The following is a 22,751-nucleotide window of genomic DNA, read 5'->3' as shown; positions in this document are numbered from 1 at the left end:
ATAAGGGAGCTTAAGGTGAAGGAACCCTTAGGAGGAAGTGACCATAATATGATAGAATTTACCCTGCAATTTGAGAGGACAAAGCTGGAATCACATGTAACGGTATTACGGTTGAATAAAGGCAACTACAGAGGCATGAGGGAGGAGCTGGCCAGAATTGACTGGGAGTTGAGCCTAGCAGGAAAGACAGTGGAACAGCAATGGCGGGAGTTTCTGGGAGTAATTTGGGAGATACAGCAAAAATTCATCCCTAGGAAGAAGAAGCATACTAAAGGGAGGATGAGGCAACCATGGCTGACAAGGGAAGTCAGGGACAGCATAAAAGCTAAAGAGAAAGCATACAATGCAGCGAAGAGCAGTGGGAAACCAGAGGATTGGGAAGCCTACAAAGACCAACTGAGGACAACTAAAGAAGAAATAAGGAGGGAGAAAATTAAATATGAGGGTAAACTAGCCAGTAATATAAAAGAAGATTGCAAGAGTTTTTTTTAGATATATAATGGGTAAGAGAGAGGCAAAAGTGGACATTGTGCTGCTGGAAAATGACGCTGAAGAAGCAGTAGTGGGGAACAAAGAAATAGCGGAGGAACTGAATTGGTACTTTGCGTCAGTCTTCACGGTGGAAGACACGAGTAATATCCCCAAAGTTCAAGAGAGTCGGGGGGCAGAGGTGAGTATAGTGGCCATTACCAAGGAGAAGGTGCTAGGAAAACTGAAAGGTCTGAAGGTGGATAAATCACCTGGACCAGATGGATTACAACCCAGAGTTCTGAAGGAGATAGCTGAAGAGATAGTGGAGGCGTTAGTGGTGCTCTTTCAGGAATCACTGGAGTCAGGGGGGGTCCCAGAGGACTAGAAAATCGCTAATGTAACCCCCCTGTTTAAGAAGGGAGTGAGGCAAAAGGCGGGAAATTACAGGCCGACTAGCCTGACTTCAGTCGTTGGTAAGATTTAAGAGTCCATTATTAAGGATGAGATTTCAGAATACTTGGAAGTGCATGGTAAAATAGGGCAAAATCAGCATGGTTTCATCAAGGGGAGGTCACGCCTGACAAATCTGTTAGAATTCTTTGAGGAGGTAACGAGTAGGTTAGACAAAGGAGAGCCAATGGATGTTATCTACCTGGACTCCCAGAATGCCTTTGACAAGGTGCCGCACAGGAGGCTGCTCAGTAAGATAAGAGCCCATGGTGTTAGAGGCAAGGTACTAGCCTGGATAGAAGATTGGCTGTCTGGCAGGAGGCAGAGAGTGGGGATAAGGGGGTCCTTCTCAGGATGGCGGCCGGTGCCTGGTGGAATTCCACAGGGATCAGTGTTGGGACCACAACTTTTCACTTTATACATTAATGATCTAGATGAAGGAACTGAGGGCATCCTGGCTAAATTTGCAGATGATACAAAGATAGGTGGAGGGACAGGGGAGGAGGAGGCAGGGAGGCTGCAGAAGGATTTGGACAGGTTAGGAGAATGAGCAAAGTGGCAGATGGAATACAACGTGGGGAAGTGTGAGGTCATGGACTTTGGTAGGAAGAATAGAGGCATAGCCGATTTTCTAAAGGGGGAGAGAATTCAGAAATCTGGAGTGCAAAGGGACTTGGGAGTCCTAGTCCAGGATTCTTTTAAGGTTAACTTGTAGGTTGATTCGGTAGTTAGGAAGGCAAATGCAATGTTGGCATTTATTTCGAGAGGACTAGAATATAAAAGCAGGGATGTGCTGCTGAGGCTTTATAAGGCTCTGGTCAGACCACATTTAGAATATTGTGAGCAATTTTGGGTCCCGTATCTCAAGAAGGATGTGCTGGCCCTGGAGAGGATCCAGAGGAGGTTCACGAGAACGATCTCGGGAATGAAAGGCTTAACATATGAGGAATGTTTGAGGACTCTGGGTCTATACTCGATGGAGTTTAGAAGGATGAGGGGGGATCTGACTGAAACTTACAGAATACTGAAAGGCCTGGATAGAGTGGACATGGGGAAGATGTTTCCATTAGTAGGAGAGACTAGGACCCGAGGGCACAGCCTCAGAGTAAAGGGAAGACCTTTTAGAACAGAGATGAGGAGAAACTTCTTTAGCCAGAAAGTGGTGAATCTATGGAATTCATTGCCACAGAAGGCTGTGGAGGCCAGGTCATTGAGTGTATTTAAGAGTGAGATAGATAGTTTCTTGATTGGTAAGGGGGTCAAATGTTACGGGGAGAAGGCGGGAGAATGGTGTTGAGAAACTTATCAGCCATGATTGAATGGCAGAGCAGGCTCGATGGGCCAAATGGCCTAATTTCTGCTCCTATGTCTTATGGTCCCACATAAAAGGTTATTGCACAAGATAGGAGTTCATGGTTTTGGGGGTAATGTATTAGCATGGATTGAGGATTGATTAGAAGACAGTCGGGATTAATGAGTCTATTTCAAGTTGGAAAGACAAAACTAGTGGAGTGCCACAAGGATCAATTAGAGGGCCTCAATTATTTATTATCTATATTAATGGCTTGGAGGCAGGAGCTGAGTGTAATGTATCCAAATTTGCTGACGATACAAAAATAGGCGGGAGGGCATGCAGTGATGAGGACATAAGGAATCTGCAAGGGGATATTGACAGGTTGAGTGAGTGGGCAAAAACTTAGCAGATGGCGTTTAATGTAGGAAAGTGTGAGGTCATGCACTTTGGTAGGAAGAACCAAAAGGCAGACTATTATTTAAATGGAGTTACACTCCAAAAAAGTGCAGCACAGAGGGATCTGGGTGTGCATGTGCATGAAATACAAAAAGTTAGCATGCAGGTGCAGCAAGTAATTAAGACAAATGGAATTTTGTCCTATATTGCTAGGGGGTTGGAGTTTAAAAATAAGGAAGTCTTGTTACAATTGTACACTGTATTGGTGAGGCTGCACCTGGAGTACCGGATTTAAGAAAAGATATACTGGCACTGGAGGCAGTTCAAAAGAGATTCATGGCTGATTCATGGGATGAAGGGGTTGACTTATCAAGAACAGCTAAATAGCTTAGGCCTTTATTCATTACAGTTTAGAAGAATAAGGGGTGATCTTATTGAAATGTGCACGATTGAGAGAGCTTGACAGGGTAAATGTTGAGACGTTGTTTCCACTAGTGGGGGAATCTCAAACTAGGGGACGTAGTTATAGAATAAGGGGACGCACATTTTAAAATGAGATGCAAAGGAATTTCTTCTGAGGGTATCCAATGTGTGGAATTCTCTACCCCTGAGAATTATGGAGGCTATATCACTGAATATATTTAAAGAGGAGATAGATAGATTTTTGAAATATCAGAGTTGAGGGCTATGCGGAGCTGGCACAGAAGAGGAGTTGAGGCCTGGGGTAGATCAGCCATGATCTTATTGAATGGCAGAGCAGGCTTGAGGGGCCGAATGGCCTACTCCTGCTCCTATTTCTTATGCTCTTACGCAATTGGGCACTGACATCTTGAATATCTATGAATTCACCCTGTCCAATTCCTATTTTGCGAGATTCTATTTGTAAATGATGCATTGTATTTGAGCCTTTGTTCCTCTTTCTGTTCTCAGTTCCCTCTTCCTAATCTGTTTGTCACTCTTGTACTTTCTATCTTTATTTTCATCTTTCCATCTGTTCTTCATTGTTATCTTCCTGCCCAGTGTCTGAGCACCACATTTGGCTGATTTTTATACCTAAGCGATTGCCCTTGCAATAGTGAGATGTGATGGACACCATGGTTTAATAACTTTCAGACATTCACTGTCTGGCTCATAAAAAATTGTCACTTGGTTGAGATACCAGATAATGCTGAGTACTTGTGGAGTGTGAAGCCCGAATAGAGTTGGCGCTTTTGGGACTTTTCCCCACAGTCTGATGCCGCTGTAACCGTTCTATGATTTGCTGTTGCTGTCATTCAAAGATGTAATTCTTAATAATAAATGGGTCTGACAGAACTCTTATTTAAAAATTTATTGAAATGAAGCCCTCACTAACCATGCATATAATGTATTAAGAAATTGTAGTTTTACTCTTGTTAAAGTTTGCATAGGACAATAATCACAAAGTGGATGTACAAAGTAAAATTACAAAACGCGTACAAAGCAGAGCGACGGAGCAGTGGGCACCAGCATCGTGAAGTACGATCCCCTGTGTAATGATTGGGTGTGTGGTGAGTCACTGCATGGTTCTCTATAGTTGGATATGGTTTATTTAATGAAAATAGAAATTAATTATTTACATGTGTATACGAGGTACTGAAGAAAAATTGAACAGTCAGATTGGAGAAGGAGAATCTCACTCAATCCCAGCCTAGAGATCCCCAAAATATAAATATACAGTAAAAGCACCAAAGGATCACACTTGCTAAAATACACAGCTCAGATCATCATGTTTGTGCAGCTAATCATTGGTGGATGCTTTCGCTCATTTTTATATTGGACTCTCCAGAAACCTGTGATCATTCCTTTTTTGAGCAGTGGACAGTGCGATGACCTTTTTGTTTTAAAGTCAAGAGGTGTTCATAGTGGGGAATAAAACACTTAATTTGGGTATCATCACACAATTCCTTGAGTAGGCACACTAAATCAAAGCAGAGTAATGTTCCCTCAATACTGTCCCATCAAACACTCCCAGGTCAGGTACAGCATGGGTTATTAGATACAGAGTAAAGCTAACTCTAGATTTCTGCACTGATTTATTTTCCCCTGTTTTGGAGTGAGATTGTTTGCTATAGTAACAAAAATGAGTTTGCAAATCTCAATCCACAGAACAAAAAACTAGACTAAGATTTCCAAACTCATTCCATGTAAAACACTTCAGTTCCAATCTGAACTACATTTGAACCAAACCTCTGAGGTGAAAGGACAATGTCCATCCTGGTGCTCCTAGTGTAACCTAATTAAAGAACACTTTCGTTCTACTCCTGTTGTAGCCATTCCTCATCATGAATCCCCTCCTAAATGAGTATTGGATGTGTCTGGGACCTATTAAACCTGCTCCCAGTTTAATGTGTTCTCATGCCATGGGCCACCTTGGAGGCTTTCAGTCTCGCCAGAGCTCATTTTTATCAGGAAACAAGTCCACAATACTCTGGACTGAAAACTGACACTCATCTAAACTGAGGCATGAGTATGCCTGTTCAGTGGCCTTATGATTTACCTCACTACCTGCAATGTGACGAGCAAATGGCCTGCTTCGAGTTACAATCCACAGGTGTATAATGTGTTATTTCATATCCAAAGTCATTAGATTTCTCAGCAAGTTTTAATGGAGTAGCCAGTGTAATACTAAGCCATTAAGGTCCAACATTTAATCCCCTACTGTGTTAGCTGATGCCGCCCTAGTGGAGTTTACGGTATTTATTCCTGTTCCTAAGTTGTGACCCCTGCTATAAAAAGTATGGCTGCAGGCATTTGCTAAGAACAGGACAGGCTTTGGCTATGCTGCCCTTCACGACTGAAGAATTGTCAACATTCACAGTGTAGGTTCATAAGTGAAGAATAGTAACTTGAGTGAGGTTATTGGAGGGCTGCCAGTGCCTTTGACACCATGCAGTAATGTAGCCAGAGTTGCAATTTCGGGGGTGCAGGGAGAAGAAAGTTACCTAAATAATGTGTAGATGTACAATTCAGAGAATTCATAGATATTTTGACAAGTGTGCACAGAGAATCTTCAATAGAAAGGGACAGATCTCGAAACAAACTGTAAATTTCAACAAAATTAAAAAGTAATTCTTGCATGTACCAGTTTAACTTACAAGCCAGTGACATTAATTCAACTTCTATGATACACACACAATAAATGTCTAACCACTCAACTTGACCATACATTCTCCTTTTTTAATAATTAAAGGACCAGCCTGTTGCATTTTACAGTTAAATAGAAACCCAAAAATAAATACATCAGATTACCTCAGAGTATCTGTGTGTTGTTGTGTTTCAGACACATTTACTACTGGAGTGTGTGAGAGGTACAGGATTGAAATTATCTGATCTCAGAATCAAGTACCTATAGTGCTACACAGAGCCTATCAACACAACAAACACAAGGGATCGGAGGCAACAGCTTCCATGCAAAGCAAGTACGTACAGAGGTCCACATGGCTTCCTTTGGAATCTATATACTTCAAATCACTCCACAAAGTAACCAATAACCTAGAGTATACAATGCGCTACATCTGACGGCACTTAAAACTATTTTCTAAAATATTTTAAAAACTTTTTGGAATGGCTTCTATGTTTCTGTTAGACCATAATATTAAATCTCCAAGTTTTTGTACAATTTTAGGGATTAATTACTTTTTTGGAGGGGGGTGTGGGGAGTGGGGGGTCATTAGCAAGAAAAACAACATTCACTGGCAGCTTGTAACTTCATAACCCAAGAGGAGGAAAGTTCTGATCCCTCCACCCCATGCATTGTTGTGCAATTACCAACTGAAAATGATGTTATGTTCTGAGGGGGGGTGCGCAGGATAGTAACAGGTCACAAGGCAGGGGTTTAACACCTCTGCAATCCCTGTTCTCTGTTCATGGTGAAATATGTGCTGCAACTTGGAAGAGCATTTACGTTAAAACAATCCACGATAAACACATCAGCTGCAAACATTAAAACTTAAAGTACAGATTCCAGGAGAGGAGTCCAACTATGTCCACTCATGTCACACCACCGCACCACCCTCCCCCGCCCCCCCCATATAAATTTGAAAATGATGCAATCAGACAGTGCAAATATTTAAGGTAAGGCGATGGTACAGGAGAAATGTGTAATCATCCCTGAGGGAAAAAACTGAATCAGGTTAAATCTGAGCCACATTTTGCTTTCTCTATTGTGCAGTTTAAAAAAAACATTTTACAGTGACATATCCTGAGGTGAATGTGTAGTTTTGTGTTTTCTTTTAAAGCTGTTTCTCTTTTTGAAAGATACGGTAGGAGTGATGCTGTTCCTTCAATATCAACCAACTTCATTTCCATTTTGTTTTTCACTGTCACAGCGAAGTTCAACTGTTGGGAGATTAGGTGAGTCAGAAGTGCTGCCATTGGGCACGCGTGTGTTCAGGGTGAGCTGGCCGGGCTCAGGGCTGGGCTGGAAGCGTCCGATCGGCTGTAATCACTGACTGAGCCAGGTCGGGAGCTGTGCGGTCTCTTCAGCATGCTGGGCTGGAAATTGGCGTGGCGTCGAGCATGTTTCATCAGGTGATCACTGCGCATGAAGCGTTTCTCACAGATGGGGCAGCTAAAACGCTTCTCGCCCGTGTGGGTGCGGTAGTGTCGAGCCAGTTCGTCAGAGCGAGCAAACTTCTTGTTGCAATCTGGCCAAGTGCATGCAAACGGCCTCTCACCTAAAATTTAATTAAACAATATAATAATCGATTTTTAAAAAGGACTTGCATTTATATAGCGCTTTTCACAACAACCAGACATCTCAAAGTGCTTTACAGCCAATGGAGTACTTTTTAAATGTCGCTGTTGTAATGCAGGAGCAAATTTATGCTTAGCAAACTCCCATAAACAACAATGTGATAATGACCAAATAATCTGTTCTTTGAATTGTTAATTGACGGATAAATATTGGGCAGGATACCTTGCTCTTCTTTGAAATAGTGCCATGGGATCTTTTACAACCACCTGAGCAGGCAGATGGGGGCCTCAGTTTAACATCTCATCTGAAAGATGGCACCTCCAACAGTGCATTGCTCCCCACATACTGCACTGGAATGTCAGCCTTGATTTTTGTGCTCCAGTCCTGTAGTGGGACTTGAACCTGGAATCCTGTGATTCAGAGGCAAGTGTGTATCATCTGAGCCACAGTTTAATAAACTGAATTTGGATGCCTCTCCCTTTCCCTGAGGTACTATAATCCCCCCAACCACTGATCACTGCTCCCCCTCCCCCGCTCTCCCACAGCCCAGGTGCTGACACTCCCTGACGCTGATTCTCGTTAGGCTAAAAGGTTTAGAGGTGCCAGTCACCCAAGCATCAAATTTCCAGCTTTGAATCTGGTCAGGCTATTTAACATTGGGATCATAGCCAAGCTAGATGCTTATCTGACTTTTTCACACGAGGCCACTTTCCTTCAGAACAGGCACTTGGCCTATTAAAACCTACCTCTTTGAGCAACAGTTTGGTCACCTGTCATTACATCTCCTTTGCTAGATCTTGTCATGTTTTGCCTGATTACTCTCCTTTGAAGTGCCTCGGGATGTCTTCCTGCATATGAAGCAAGTTGTTGTTGATCCTACTCTTGAACCCAGGGATGTTGAAACTATTTATAGGCTCCATCACTCTGCTAGGTGACATCACCAAACTTGGCACAGACCACAGATGGAACATGGGACACTATGGTCAATGTATAGAAGTACCACACCAGGTATTGTACAGATCCCGTAAGCCATTAGGGGAATTTAACTTCGAACTACCAGGGTACATTGTCATGAAACCATCTGATAGCCAGTGGATGCTCAGAATAACCTCATACACCAGCCATGGGAATGGGATCATGTCTACTTCCAAAAGGGTAATTTAGGGGAAGAGTCCTTTTCACTGATCACAAGGGATGTTGGCGTTAGAGAATGGAACAATTTCTGCTTAGACAGGTATTAGTACTAAGCAGTCCCAATGCAGGTACAACATGGATTAAATAAAGAGCAACAATCCCTCTCCATCGTCGCCAACAAACATTCCCAGGGCAGGTGCAACACGGGTTAGATGGATCAAATATAGTTGTACAAAATATTGTTATGTGGTTCTGGTAAATAAAATGACATACTCCATGGTCCTACCCACTGGTGTTCCAATATGTATTTCTTCAACTTGTTTGTGACATCTCAGAGCTTTGTGGCTATAGTCAGTCAGATTCCTAATCCCATGTTTTATTTTAAATTCCTTCATGGGATGAGTGTTGTTGGCTAGACCAGTAATTATTGCCCATCTGTAATCGCCCTTGAGAAGGTGGTGCTGAGCTGGTTTGAGCCTTCTTGAATGTAGTGTAGGTACACCCACAGTGCTTTTAGGGAGAGTTCCAGGATTTTGACTCAGCGACAGTGAAGGAATGGCAATATATTTTCAATCAGGATGGTGAGTGGCTTGGAGGGGAACTTTCAGGTGGTGGTGTTCCCATCTGTCTGCTGTCCCTGTCCTTCTAGATAGTAGCAGTCATGGATTTGGAATGTGCTGTCTAAGGAGTTGCAGCAGTACATCTTGTAGATGGTACACACTGTTATCACTGTGCATTGGTGTAGGAAGGAGTGAATGTTTGTGGATGGGATGGTAATCAAGCTCTGTCCTGGATGGAGTGAAGCTTCTTGAGTGTTGTTGCAGCTGCATTCATCCAGGCAAATGGTGAGTATTCCATCATACTCCTGACTTGTGCCTTGTAGATGGAGGACAGGCTTTGGGGAGTCAGGAAATGAGTTACTTGCCACAGGATTCCTAGCCTCTGACCTGCTGTTGTAGCCACAGTATTTATATGGCTGGTCCAGTTCAATTTTTGATCAAAGGTAAATCCTGGGATGTGATGGTGGGTATTCAGTGATGCTAATGCCATTGAATGTCAAGGTAAAATGGTTAGATTCTCTCTTGGAGATTGTCATTACCTGGCACTTGTATGGTGTGAATATTACTTGCTACTTGGCAGCCCAAGCCTGGATATTGTCCTGGTCTTGCTGCTTTTGGACTGCTTCAGTATCTGAGGAGTCACGAATGGTGCTGAGCATTATGCAAGCATCAGCGAACATTCCCACTTCTGAACTTATGATGAAGTCATTGATGGAAGCAGCTGAAGGTGGTTGGACCTTGGACACTACCCTGGGGAACTTCTGCAGTTATCCAAACTGAGATGATTTGACTTCCAACAACCACATCCATCTTCCTTTGTGCTAGGTATGACTCCAATCAGCAGAGAGTTTTCCTCCTGATTCCCACTGACTCCAGTTTTGCCAGGGCTCCTTGATGCCACATTCAGTCAACTGCTGCCTTGATGTCAAGGGCAGTCACTCTCTCCTCTCCTCATGGGGAGGCAGTGGTGTAGTGGTATTGTCACTGGACTAGTATTCTGCTCTGGGGATCTAGATTGGAATCCCACCACAGCAGATGGTGGAATTTGAATTCAATAAAAATCTGGAACTATAAGTCGAATGATAACCATAAAACCACTGTTTCTCTGGTTCACTGATGGCCATTAGGGGGAGGAAATCTGCTGTCCTTAACTGGTCTGGCCTACATGTGACTCCAGATCCACAGCAATGTGGTTGACAATATAGGCATAGAATGCACTCTGGGTGAGGGACTTAAATGTCCATCACCACGAATGGCTTGGTAGCACCAGTACAGAGCGAGCTGGCCAAGTCCAAAAGGACATAGGTGCTAGACTGGGTCTGCGGCAGATGGTGAGGGAAAAACATACTTGACCTCATCCTCACCAACCTGCCTGCCACAGATGCATCAGTGCATGACAGTATCAGCAGGAGTGACCACTGCAGAGTCCTTATGGACATGAAGTCCCATCTTCATGTTGAGGATACTCTCCATCATGTTGTATGGCACTACCACCATGCTAAATGGGGTAGATTTCAAACAGGTTTAGCAACTGAAGACTGAGCATCCAAGAGGCATTGTGGCCATCAAGAGCAGCAGAATTGTACTCAACCACAATCTGTAACCTCATGGCCCAGCAAAGCCCCCACTCTACCATTACCACCAAGCCAGGGGATTGATCCTGGTTCAATGAAGAGTGCAGGAGGAGCACCAGGCATACCTAAAAATGAGGTGTCAACCTGCTGAAGCTACAACACAGGACTACTTTTGTGTCAAACAGCATTAGCAGTAAGTGATAGACAGAGCCAAGCGATTCCACAACCATCAGATCAGATCTAAGCTCTGCAGTCCTGCCACATCCAGTCGTGAATGCTGGTGGACAATTAAACAACTCACTGGAGGAGGAGGCTCCACAAATATCCCCATTCTCAATGGTGGGATAGTCCAGCACATCAATGCAAAAGATTTGTAATAATCTTCAGTCAGAAATGCCAAATGGATGATCCATCTCAGCCTCCTCCAGAGGACCATAGCATCACAGATGCCAGTCTTCAGCCAGTTCAATTCAGTCCATGTGATATCAAGAAACGGCTGAAGGCACTGGATACTGCAAAGGCTATGGCCCCTGACAATGTTTTATTTTAATTCATGGGATGTGGACATTGCTGGCTAGGACAGCATTTATTGTTCGCCCCAAATTGCCCTTGAGAAGATGGTGGTGAGCTACCTTCTTGAACCACAGCAGTTCATATGGTGTAGGTACACGCACAGTGCTGTTAGGGAGGGAGTTCCAAGATTTTGACCCAGCTACAGTAAAGGAACGGCAATATATTTCCAAGTCAGGATGGTGTGTGGCTTGGAGGGAAACTTGCAGGTCGCAGTATTCCCATGTATCTGCTGCCCTTGTCCTTCTAGATGGTTGTGCTTGTGAGTTTGGAAGGTGCTGTCTAAGGACCCTTGGTGAGTTCCTGCAGTGCACCTTGTAGATGGTACAAACTGCTGCTACTGTACACTGGTACTGGAGGGAGTGAATGCTTGTGGATGGGGTGCCAAATAAGTGGGCTGCTTTGTCCTGGACAGTATCAAGCTTCTTGAGTGTTATTGGAGCTGCACTCATCTAGACAAGTGGAGAGTGTTCCATCACACTCCTGACTTGTGCCTTGTAGATTGTGGACAGGCTGTGGGAAGTCAGGAGGTGAGTTACTCACAGCAGGATCCTGACCTGCTCCTGTAGCCACAGTATTTATGTGGCTAGTCCAGTTCAGTTTCTGGTCAATGGTAACCCTCACAATGTTGATAGTCAGGGATTGAATGATGGTAATAACATTGAATGTCAAGGGGTGATGGTTAGATTCTCTCTTGTTGGAGATGATCATTGTTTGGCACTTGTGTGGCGTAACCGTCACTTGCCAATTGTCAGCTCAAGCCTAGATATTGTCCAGGTCTTGTTGCATTTGGACACGGATTGCTTCAGTATCTGAGGAGCCACAAATGCTAATGAACATTGTGCAATCATCAGCGAACATCCCCACTTCTGACCTTATGATGGAAGGATGGTCACTCATGAAGCAGCTGAAGATGGTTGGGCCTAGGACACTACCCTGAGGAACTCCTACAGTGATGTCCTGGAACTGAGGTCATTGCCTTCCAACAACCATCTTCCTTTGTGCTAGGTATGACTCCAACTAGCAGAGAGTTTTCCCCCTGATTCCCATTGACTCCAGTTTTGTTCCTTGATGCCACACTCGGTCAAATGCTGTGTAATGTCAAGGGCAGTCACTCTCACCTCAGTTCAGTTCAGCTATTTTGTCCGTTTGAACCAAGGCTGTAATGAGGTCAGGAGCTGAGGGGCCCTGGCAGAACCCAAACTGAGCAGTGAGTAGGTTTGCTTAGCAAGTGTGGCTTGATTGCACTGTTGATGACTTCTTCCATCACTTTACTGATGATGGAGAGTGGACTTATGGGGTGGTAATTGGCTAAGTAGGATTTGTCCTGCTTTCTGTGTATAGGTCATACCTGGGCAATTTTCCACATAGCTGGGTAGATGCCAGTGTTGTAGCTGTACTGGAACAGCTTGGCTAGGGCCGCAAGTTCTGGAACACAAGTCTTGCAGCAATATTACAGAAGACTTGTGCTCCAGAACTAGCAGTGCCCCGTGTCAAGCTATTCCAGTACAGCTACAACACTGGCATCTACTTGGCAATGTTGGAAATTGCCCAGCTATGTCCTATCTACAAAAAAGCAAGACAATGCAACACAGCCAATTACCACCCCTTCAGTCTCCTCTCAATCATCGGTAAGGTGATGGAAGAGGTCATCAACATCGCTATCAAGTGGCACTTGTTTAGCAATAACCTGCTCACAGACACTCAGTTTGGGTTCTGCCTAACTGAGCGTCAATAAGCAGGTTATTGTTAAGCAAGTGCCGCTTGACAGCACTGTTGATGTATTGAACTGACTCAAGTGAGTAAGTCACTCCCTGCCCTGCAGGACAAAATGCCACTGACATTTAATCCTAATTACAGCAAAAGTCATCCACAAGGTTATGGGAGGTGCCAACTCCTTTTCCCCACCCCTAAAACTACTTCACAATCAGAAAAAATACAAACGGTATAAAAACCAAACTGAGACTGCACTACTTCAAAGTAACTCAGTGTAAGAAAAGTTTTCTGAGATAAAACATTGTGAATGCAAGCCATTTTAAATTAGGCTAAACTGGGTCTGATAACATTCATCAGGGTTTAACAGGCATATTGTGGAATATTGACCCTTTTTATCTCAGCAAATGGTTTATTTCAGTCAGAGGATGAGGTATCAAAACAGTAGCTCACGTCTAATAACTGACACCAAGCATTTCACGTATAAAACGTCAGAGGTATTTCAGCTGACTTGACAGTGTTGGGTTTCATAAAATGCTGGAATATATACAGTAGGATATTACCCAATGATTCTGTTTGTGCTGCAGGCAGAATGACAGGCAGTAATTCCAGTATCATTCTGACTCTCAGCTGCTGGCTGTGGTGTTTTTATATGTTTTGATGTTTCAGGAAGGGGGACTGTGTTATCATACACCCACCAACTTCCACTTAAAAAGCAACTTTAACATCATAAGTACCAAGGAGGGATAGCAAGCAACATTTCCCATTGAGCACAGAAATATTAGGACTGGTGAGCACAAGTTTGGTTAGAGCTAAATTTTAAGGAGCATTTTAAAGGAGGAAGGGAGAGGTGGAAAGGTACCAATAGTGGAGCAATTAAAATCAGAGAAGTGAAAAGGCCAGAAGGGGAGGAATGCAAGGACTTCAGAAGGTTGCTGACAGAGATGGGGAGGTGGCGAGGCCAGTGGGAAGGGGAGGGTGGTGGGAATTTGAAAGCAAGGACGAGAACACTAAATTTGAAGCATTGTCAGACCAGGAGCTAATGTAGGTCAACGAGCACAGGGGTGATTGATGAATGGGACTTGATGTGAGTTAGGATATGAGCAAAGTTTTAGATGAGCTCATGAAGGGTGAGAGGTGGGAGGTTAGCTAGGAGCATAGTACGGGTTTGGGTGCAGAAGACCCTTAAGGCCTTTGGATCTCATTCTTCCAAACCTCACTCAACCCAGTGTTAAAGAACTGCACCAATTTTTACTGACACTTGCTGTATTGTTACAGACTGTCCCGAGCCAATGCTCTCATTGATTCTTTTAAAAGGACAGCATCGTCAAGCAAATTTATGCATTACAAATGTCATTCAGGGGAAGCGAAATAACATGAAGACACAAAAGGCCATCAGCTAGCTTCCTAGTACCTCAGCACAGAAACAGTTCAATTTTGCCTCTATGAACCAGGCAGGTGATTACTGATAATTTGACAATTTACTTGTTTAAAAAAAGTGTGAATTGTTCACTTTTGTCTATTTTTATGTCTTTCAGTTGGCAGAGTTCAAGAAATGCAAGAGCAGTGGACATATTAAAAATGATTAAACTTCACAGAATGCCTTCACCCACCCCTTCTCCTGCAACTCAGTATGGCACAAACTGAGGAAGGTCTAGGTTCGATCCCTGACTCTATGCTGAGTCAATTGGTCTCAGCAGCTAAATGTGAGAATTGCCCTCTGTGGCACTAAGAGGAGGAAAACAGCTAGGGTTCTTGTTCCTGACCACTTGCTGGAAAGTGTGTTGTGTGTGTGTGTAAACATGAGCAACAGCAGTGTATGTGACGGCCTGCATGGTTGAATAACTGCCAACTGACTCTTCATTCTCAGGATATGGGTATTGATCGCTAGCAAGGCCAGTGTTTAACGTCCATCCTTAGATGCCTTTGAGAAGGTGGTGGTGGTGGGCCACTGCCTTGAACTGCTGATAGGTAGGAAGTTCCTACTGATGAAAGTGATACATATTTGCTCAGGATGGTTTGTGGAGGCGATTTTCCCATGCACCTGCTGCCTTTGTTTTTCTGAGTGATAGAGGTCAGGGATTGATGGTACACATTGCTTGCCACTCTACACCTGTGGTGGAGGAAGTTGATGTTTAAGGTGATGAATGGTTTGCCTTCAAGCGGCGGCTTTGATCTTTTTAAGGAATGGCTAGAACGAGACGGCACTCAATGCCTGTTGAACTGTACTCCGAGAGAATAAGAGACAATGGGAGAGGAAATGAAAACTTCATAAGGCCTGGGACTTTATACGGAGTCATCTTAAATTTTGCAAACTTTTGACCTGTTTGACATCACTGGTTCTTTCGAATCAGAATAAACTATGAGACCCCAGCACCTGCATGTGATGTCACAGCGATGTCAATAGCTCATTGGCTCACACCCTCTAAATGACAAAAGCATTGCCACGCTTTTTCTCATAAAAACAGCAGAAAATGAGTTCAGTGTGTGCTCATGGTAATCTGTCAGTTTATTTTGTTTTGCTGAATTGTTTTCCTTTTGGAGACAAAAAAAAACCTTCCCAAAAGGATTTAACACAATCTTGGGTAGTATGAAGGTTTGAGAATGCGCTGAGAGCAGAGTGCTCTGATTAATTCACTCCTATAAAATTCCTGGACCTTGCTACTTTTTCCAAACCGTTAACCTAAGGGTTGACTACGAGCACTTCTTAACCAGCACTTCAAAGAAACACTGATAAGTCTGAGTTTCTGGTGCACTCCCTGTCTGATCTACAAACTGTAAGACCAACACAGAACTTGAAGTAGCTCCTAAGTTTGTTTATATTTCTCAAATGTATTTGCTGTTAACTAAAGTCATTGTTTGCTTTTTATTTAATTGGTATAAATTTAGAGAATGTTTGTATTTACTCCAATAACACACTGGGCCTGCATTTTAGTGCCAGAAATCAGAGTTTGATATTGTAGGCCTACCAATGGTCTAAGTGAGGAAGATGGGGACGGTGGGAGAGCAAGGCGGACGGTGCGAGAGGAGGAGAGAGAGAGAGGTCAGACAGGGACAGAGATACAGAGGGGAGAAGAGGGTGGAGGGAACGGAGTGAGGAGGAGGCGAGAGAAGCAGGGCGGCAAGTTGAGGAGGAAGGGTAAGAGAGGGAAGGAGCAGGAGAAGGGGAGGTGAAGTAAGATAGAGAGGAGCTGGAGAGTAAGGCACTCGGGGCAAAGAGAGACTGGGAGGAGGAGAGTGGTCGACATTTGGGTGGTGGGGCGGGGAGAAAGCAATGATTTGGACAATGCGGAGAGGGTGGATGAGAGGGAGGGAATCAGGCTTTTAACTGGTGCCTTCCAACAAACATTTACAGAATGATACAGGATTATTGCAGTGGTTCCTGGTATTTTTGCCTTAAAGTTTTATCAAATACTCAACTCAATGGTATTTTTAGATTGTTTATACTTTAAACTGGGTTTGTGATTTATAAACTGAGAAACTGATCAATCAAAGCCCATTTAGTGAAAGAATCAAACTGTGTTTTTATTACTTATGATTCTGGCTTTCCTAGAATCACTTTATTTTTTGCAATTCTGACCCATATTTCTGTTAAATAATGGCCAGTCAGCTGTGCTCTGTGAATGTGGCCAGTGTCTCGGGCTGGGAGAATTGGGGGTCAGTGTCCGAGTCTGGAGATTGAGGGTCAGTGTCCCGGGCCGAGAAATTGTGCGTCAGTATCCTGAGCCAGGGATTGGGGGATTGTCTTTGACTGGGGATTGGGGGTCAGTGTGCAGGCTGGGCTGGGGATTCTGGGTCAGTGTCCAGGCTGGGCTGGGGATTCTGGGTCAGTGTCCAGGCTGGGCTGGGGATTCTGGGTCAGTGTCCAGGCTGGGCTGGGGATTCTGGGTCAGTGTCCAGGCTGGGCTGGGGATTCTGGGTCAGTGTCCAGGCTGGGCTGGGGATTCTGGGTCAGTGTCCAGGCTGGGCTGGGGATTCTGGGTCAGTGTCCAGGCTGGGCTGGGGATTCTGGGTCAGTGTCCAGGCTGGGCTGGGGATTCTGGGTCAGTGTCCAGGCTGGGCTGGGGATTCTGGGTCAGTGTCCAGGCTGGGCTGGGGATTCTGGGTCAGTGTCCAGGCTGGGCTGGGGATTCTGGGTCAGTGTCCAGGCTGGGCTGGGGATTCTGGGTCAGTGTCCAGGCTGGGCTGGGGATTCTGGGTCAGTGTCCAGGCTGGGCTGGGGATTCTGGGTCAGTGTCCAGGCTGGGCTGGGGATTCTGGGTCAGTGTCCAGGCTGGGCTGGGGATTCTGGGTCAGTGTCCAGGCTGGGCTGGGGATTCTGGGTCAGTGTCCAGGCTGGGCTGGGGATTCTGGGTCAGTGTCCAGGCTGGGCTGGGGATTCTGGGTCAGTGTCCAGGCTGGGCTGGGGATTCTGGGTCAGTGTCCAGGCTGGGCTGGGGATTCTGGGTCAGTGTCCAGGCTGGGCTGGGGATTCTGGGTCAGTGTCCAGGCTGGGCTGGGGATTCTGGGTCAGTGTCCAGGCTGGGCTGGGGATTCTGGGTCAGTGTCCAGGCTGGGCTGGGGATTCTGGGTCAGTGTCCAGGCTGGGCTGGGGATTCTGGGTCAGTGTCCAGGCTGGGCTGGGGATTCTGGGTCAGTGTCCAGGCTGGGCTGGGGATTCTGGGTCAGTGTCCAGGCTGGGCTGGGGATTCTGGGTCAGTGTCCAGGCTGGGCTGGGGATTCTGGGTCAGTGTCCAGGCTGGGCTGGGGATTCTGGGTCAGTGTCCAGGCTGGGCTGGGGATTCTGGGTCAGTGTCCAGGCTGGGCTGGGGATTCTGGGTCAGTGTCCAGGCTGGGCTGGGGATTCTGGGTCAGTGTCCAGGCTGGGCTGGGGATTCTGGGTCAGTGTCCAGGCTGGGCTGGGGATTCTGGGTCAGTGTCCAGGCTGGGCTGGGGATTCTGGGTCAGTGTCCAGGCTGGGCTGGGGATTCTGGGTCAGTGTCCAGGCTGGGCTGGGGATTCTGGGTCAGTGTCCAGGCTGGGCTGGGGATTCTGGGTCAGTGTCCAGGCTGGGCTGGGGATTCTGGGTCAGTGTCCAGGCTGGGCTGGGGATTCTGGGTCAGTGTCCAGGCTGGGCTGGGGATTCTGGGTCAGTGTCCAGGCTGGGCTGGGGATTCTGGGTCAGTGTCCAGGCTGGGCTGGGGATTCTGGGTCAGTGTCCAGGCTGGGCTGGGGATTCTGGGTCAGTGTCCAGGCTGGGCTGGGGATTCTGGGTCAGTGTCCAGGCTGGGCTGGGGATTCTGGGTCAGTGTCCAGGCTGGGCTGGGGATTCTGGGTCAGTGTCCAGGCTGGGCTGGGGATTCTGGGTCAGTGTCCAGGCTGGGCTGGGGATTCTGGGTCAGTGTCCAGGCTGGGCTGGGGATTCTGGGTCAGTGTCCAGGCTGGGCTGGGGATTCTGGGTCAGTGTCCAGGCTGGGCTGGGGATTCTGGGTCAGTGTCCAGGCTGGGCTGGGGATTCTGGGTCAGTGTCCAGGCTGGGCTGGGGATTCTGGGTCAGTGTCCAGGCTGGGCTGGGGATTCTGGGTCAGTGTCCCGGGCTGGGGATTGAAAGGAGGGGGGGGGGGGGGGGGTGAGGGGTCAGTGCCCCGGGCTGGGAATATTGGGGGGGGCGGGGGGGGTGGGGGGGATGTGAGGGGATGGGAGGGGAGGGGTCAGTGCCCTGGGGGTGGGGGAGGGGTCAGTGCCCAGGGATTGGGGGAGGGGTGGGGAGGGGGTGTGGGGGAGGGGTCAGTGCCCTGGGGGTGGGGGAGGGGTCAGTGCCCAGGGATTGGGGGAGGGGTCAGTGCCCAGGGGATTGGGTGAGGGGTGGGGAGGGGGTGTGGGGGAGGGGTCAGTGCCCAGGGATTGGGGGAGGGGTGGGGAGGGGGTGTGGGGGAGGGGTCAGTGCCCAGGGATTGGGGGAGGGGTGGGGAGGGGGTGTGGGGGAGGGGTCAGTGCCCTGGGAATTGGGGGAGGGTGTGGGGGAGGGGTCAGTGCCCTGGGATTGGGGGAGGGGTCAGTGCCCTGGGGGTGGGGGAGGGGTCAGTGCCCAGGGATTGGGGGAGGGGTGGGGAGGGGGTGTGGGGGAGGGGTCAGTGCCCTGGGATTGGGGGAGGGGTCAGTGCCCTGGGGATTGGGTGAGGGGTGGGGAGGGGGTGTGGGGGAGGGGTCAGTGCCCAGGGATTGGGGGAGGGGTGGGGAGGGGGTGTGGGGGAGGGGTCAGTGCCCTGGGAATTGGGGGAGGGTGTGGGGGAGGGGTCAGTGCCCTGGGGGTGGGGGAGGGGTCAGTGCCCTGGGGGTGGGGGAGGGGTCAGTGCCCAGGGATTGGGGGAGGGGTGGGGAGGGGGTGTGGGGGAGGGGTCAGTGCCCTGGGAATTGGGGGGGGGGGTGTCGGTGCCCGGGCCCAGGGATGGGGAGTCAGGTTTGCGGGAATCTCTCCGCCATTCCCAGTGTTGATGATCCCCCCCCACCCCCCGGGCCGCTGTGGACCCAGGTCCTCGAGGCGGGAACACGCTCCGGGATCGGGCGCAATGCCGGGTTCTCCCCGCACCCTGGATAGTCTGGGGGGGGGGGGGGGGGGGGGAGAGAGAGAGGTGGGGTGGGAGTAGGGAGGTTGAGGGGGGTTGGAGAGGTTGGGTGGGGGGGGGGGGGGGGGGGAGGAGAGAGGGGTTGGGGGGGAGCAGGGTGGGGAGGAGGAGGCTGGGTGGGGTGGGGTGGGTGGGTGAGGGGAGGAGGGGGTGAGGGGAGGAGGAGGTGGGTGGGGTGGGTGGGTGAGGGGAGGAGGAGGGTGGGTGGGGTGGGTGGGTGAGGGGAGGAGGGGGTGAGAGGAGGAGGAGGGGGTGAGGGGAGGAGGAGGGGGTGAGGGGAGGAGGGGGTGAGGGGAGGAGGGGGTGAGGGGAGGAGGGGGTGAGGGGAGGAGGGGGTGAGGGGAGGAGGGGGTGAGGGGAGGAGGGGGTGAGGGGAGGAGGGGGTGAGGGGAGGAGGGGGTGAGGGGAGGAGGGGGTGAGGGGAGGAGGGTGGGTGGGATGGGTGGGTGAGGGGAGGAGGAGGGGGGGGGAGGAGGTGGATGGGTGAGGGGAGGGGGTGAGGGGAGGAGGAGGAGGGGGGAGGAGGTGGATGGGTGAGGGGAGGAGGGGGAGAGGGGAGGAGGGGGGTGGGTGGGGGGGAGGGGGTGAGGGGAGGAGGAGGTTGGGTGGAGGAGGGGAGGAGGGGGGAGGAGGTGGGTGAGGGGAGGAGGGGGTGAGGGGAGGAGGAGGAGGGGGGAGGAGGTGGATGGGTGAGGGGAGGAGGGGGTGAGGGGAGGAGGGGGGAGGCTGGGTGGGGGGAGGCTGGGGAGGAGGGGGGGAGGGTGGGTGGAGTGGCTGGGGGAGGGGAGGAGGGGGGTGGGTGGAGTGGGTGGAGGAGGGGAGGAGGGGGGAGGAGGTGGGTGAGGGGAGGAGGGGAGGGTGGGTGGAGTGGCTGGGGGAGGGAGGGAGGGGTGGAGGAGGGGAGGAGGGGGAGGAGGTGGGTGAGGGGAGGGAGGGAGGGGAGGAGGAGGGTGGGTGGAGTGGCTGGGGGAGGGGGGGAGGGGTGGAGGAGGGGAGGAGGGGGGAGGAGGTGGGTGAGGGGAGGAGGGGGTGAGGGGAGGAGGGGGGAGGCTGGGTGGGGGGAGGCTGGGGAGGAGGGGGGGAGGGTGGGTGGAGTGGGTGGAGGAGGGGAGGAGGGGGGAGGCTGGGTGGGAGGAGGGGGGGAGGGTGGGTGGAGTGGCTGGGGGAGGGGAGGGGGGAGGGGGGTCGCCCCGGCCCGGGGTACAGTCGCCTCCCCGCGCTGGGCTTGCTGTTAGGGTGGATGTGACTGACCTGTGTGAGTCCGGAGGTGAGCTTTCAGGTGCGAGGATTTGCCGTAGACCTTGCCGCAGCCCGGGTAGTGACACTGGTGCTTCTTCAGCCGCCGCTCCTGGCCGCTCCTGCCTTTGGCCCCCCTCCGGCCTCTTTGTGTGGCCGGCTCTCTCGGGGAAGGCGTGACCGCCTCCCACACGCACTTGCCGCTGGCCGGGCTGCTCGGCCCCTCTGGCGGGCTGGCATCGGCCGAGGGGCCGGCCTGGGCCAGCAGCAGCAGCAGGGGGCCGGGGCCGGAGCCGGGGCTCCCTTTGTCCTGATTGTCCCCGGGCGGAGTGGCGGCTCCAGCGGGGCTGTGAACTACTGCAGTCCGGGACATGGAGACCAGGCACTCGGCGGCGAAACGGTCGAAAGCTGCGCTCGCCATTCCTCATGCGAGAGCTGAATGCAGCGACTGCGAACTTTAAAGCCCCCTCTCTGCCCCCAGCGGCACCCGAGCCCCTTTGTTTGGTGCCGAGAGCGGACCGAGTGAACACGCCCAGTCTCCAGGAAAGAAAAGTGTCCGCACCACCCCGCAGTCAGCTTAATCCGATTTAAATCCCCCTCCCCAAGCAAAGTTAGGGGCCAAGCTTTATACAAAATATCATTTAAAAGAAAAACAACAACAAACTAAATCCGTCAGCCTTTGTCCTATTGTTGCTTTAAAAAAAAATGGGATCTGCCTTGTTACAGTTTGAGTCTCAGGTTATGGGCGGGATATGACCGTCACTCCCAGAGGCTCCACTCCCATTGGTTCTGTTGCCCTGTAAAGGGCGGGGGGTGGCATGTCACAGAGTAGGTGTGGGGCATGTCCCATATCGTTAAACTGCATCAGCATGGGCAGGGCAAGTTTAATAATCCTGTCACACGCCAGCTCTCTCGTGACAAGTTGTTCCCTGTTTAAATTCTCACCCACGTTACTAGCTTTCAGTTTGTTTACCTGATGTCGAGAGAGGAGCCTGGGTTTTATCCCTTAACCCTGTCCTATCCAGTGAGTCGAACATTCATTCCATATTTCAGCCAATATGCAAAACCTCCATTGCCGGGCCTCAGGTACTTTAACAAAAGGTTCAAGGACACGGATATCAGCTCCTTTCCCCCCATTTCAGTATCCAATTCCAAATGTGGAGCTCTGGGGAGTGTAAGGGCTGAACTGTAAATTGCTGCCCAACTTGTCATGTTCGGTTCCAGTTTGGTACTTGGCAAATTAGACGCATGCTTGCTTTTATCCCTAGCTCAGAGATCTCTTGACTCTCCAGTAACATTCTTCAGTCATGAGATGAGCAGGAGCAAGCAGCACAAGCCAAGGTGCTGCAGGCTGAAGAAGAGAGGATTGATAGTGGGGACAATGCTGCTGTCTCTATGGAGACAGAAGATGAGGAGCCGGGGCATTTCACATTCTTTACCACGTTGCTTTTCTGACGCCACTTCCCAGTCACTGATCCGGAACCCTGATCTGTCCTGTATCCTAATTCAGGGCAATGTCAGGCCTGAGGTTGTGCCATTTGTCCTTTCTGTCAAACCTGCATGATTTGAGTTGCATATTCAGTAGATTCTGAAGATCTTTGTGGATTAGCAGTTCTGGGCTGACTTCAATGCAGTCAAACTTTAAAAACACTTATTTACTGGATGTGGGCTTAGCTGTCTAGGCCAGCATTTATTGCCCATCCCTAATTGCCCTCAAGAAGATGGTGGTGAGCTGCCTTCTTGAATCGGTCCAGTCCATTTGATATAGGTAGACCCAGGATTTTGACCCAGCAACAGTGAAGAAATGGCAATATATTTCCAAGTCAGGATGGTGAGTGACTTGGAGGGGAACTTTCAGGTGGTGGTGTCCCCACTATCTGCTGTCCTTATCTTTCTAGATGGTAGTGGTCATAGGTTTGGAAGGTGCTGCCTAAGGAACCTTGGTGAGTTTCTGTAGTGTATTTTGTAGATGGTACACACTGCTGCCACTGTTCATTGGTGGTGAAGGGTCCAGCACATGTCAGGGTGTGG

At 49.2% G+C, this 22,751-nt stretch overlaps 1 protein-coding gene across 1 annotated transcript; it reads right to left on the bottom strand.

Annotated features, from left to right (window-relative positions):
• Positions 1–3,926: 3,926 nt before the first annotated feature.
• On the bottom strand, positions 3,927–21,452 carry klf13 (Kruppel-like factor 13). Its single transcript, XM_041178543.1, has 2 exons — positions 20,736–21,452; positions 3,927–7,308 (listed from the first exon to the last, which is right to left on the bottom strand). The coding sequence occupies exons 1-2, from the start codon at positions 21,139–21,141 to the stop codon at positions 7,022–7,024; spliced, it is 693 nt and encodes a 230-aa protein (XP_041034477.1). The 5' UTR covers positions 21,142–21,452; the 3' UTR covers positions 3,927–7,021.
• Between the last annotated feature and the right edge of the window lie 1,299 nt (positions 21,453–22,751).

The sequence above is a fragment of the Carcharodon carcharias genome, chromosome 32 (genome assembly GCF_017639515.1).
Source record: "Carcharodon carcharias isolate sCarCar2 chromosome 32, sCarCar2.pri, whole genome shotgun sequence".
Classification (NCBI taxonomy): Eukaryota; Metazoa; Chordata; class Chondrichthyes; order Lamniformes; family Lamnidae; genus Carcharodon; species Carcharodon carcharias.
Note: the sequence above shows the minus strand (reverse complement) of the source record. Positions and strands in the feature narration are given on the sequence as shown.

Bases quoted from the DNA above. Each gene is read 5' to 3' on its own strand.
- klf13 (XM_041178543.1), bottom strand. From the start codon at position 21,141: ATGGCGAGCGCAGCTTTCGACCGTTTCGCCGCCGAGTGCCTGGTCTCC. The intron at 7,309-20,735 runs GTCAGTCACATC...ATTAAATTTTAG, and splicing joins TCACCTCCGGACTCACACAG to GTGAGAGGCCGTTTGCATGC.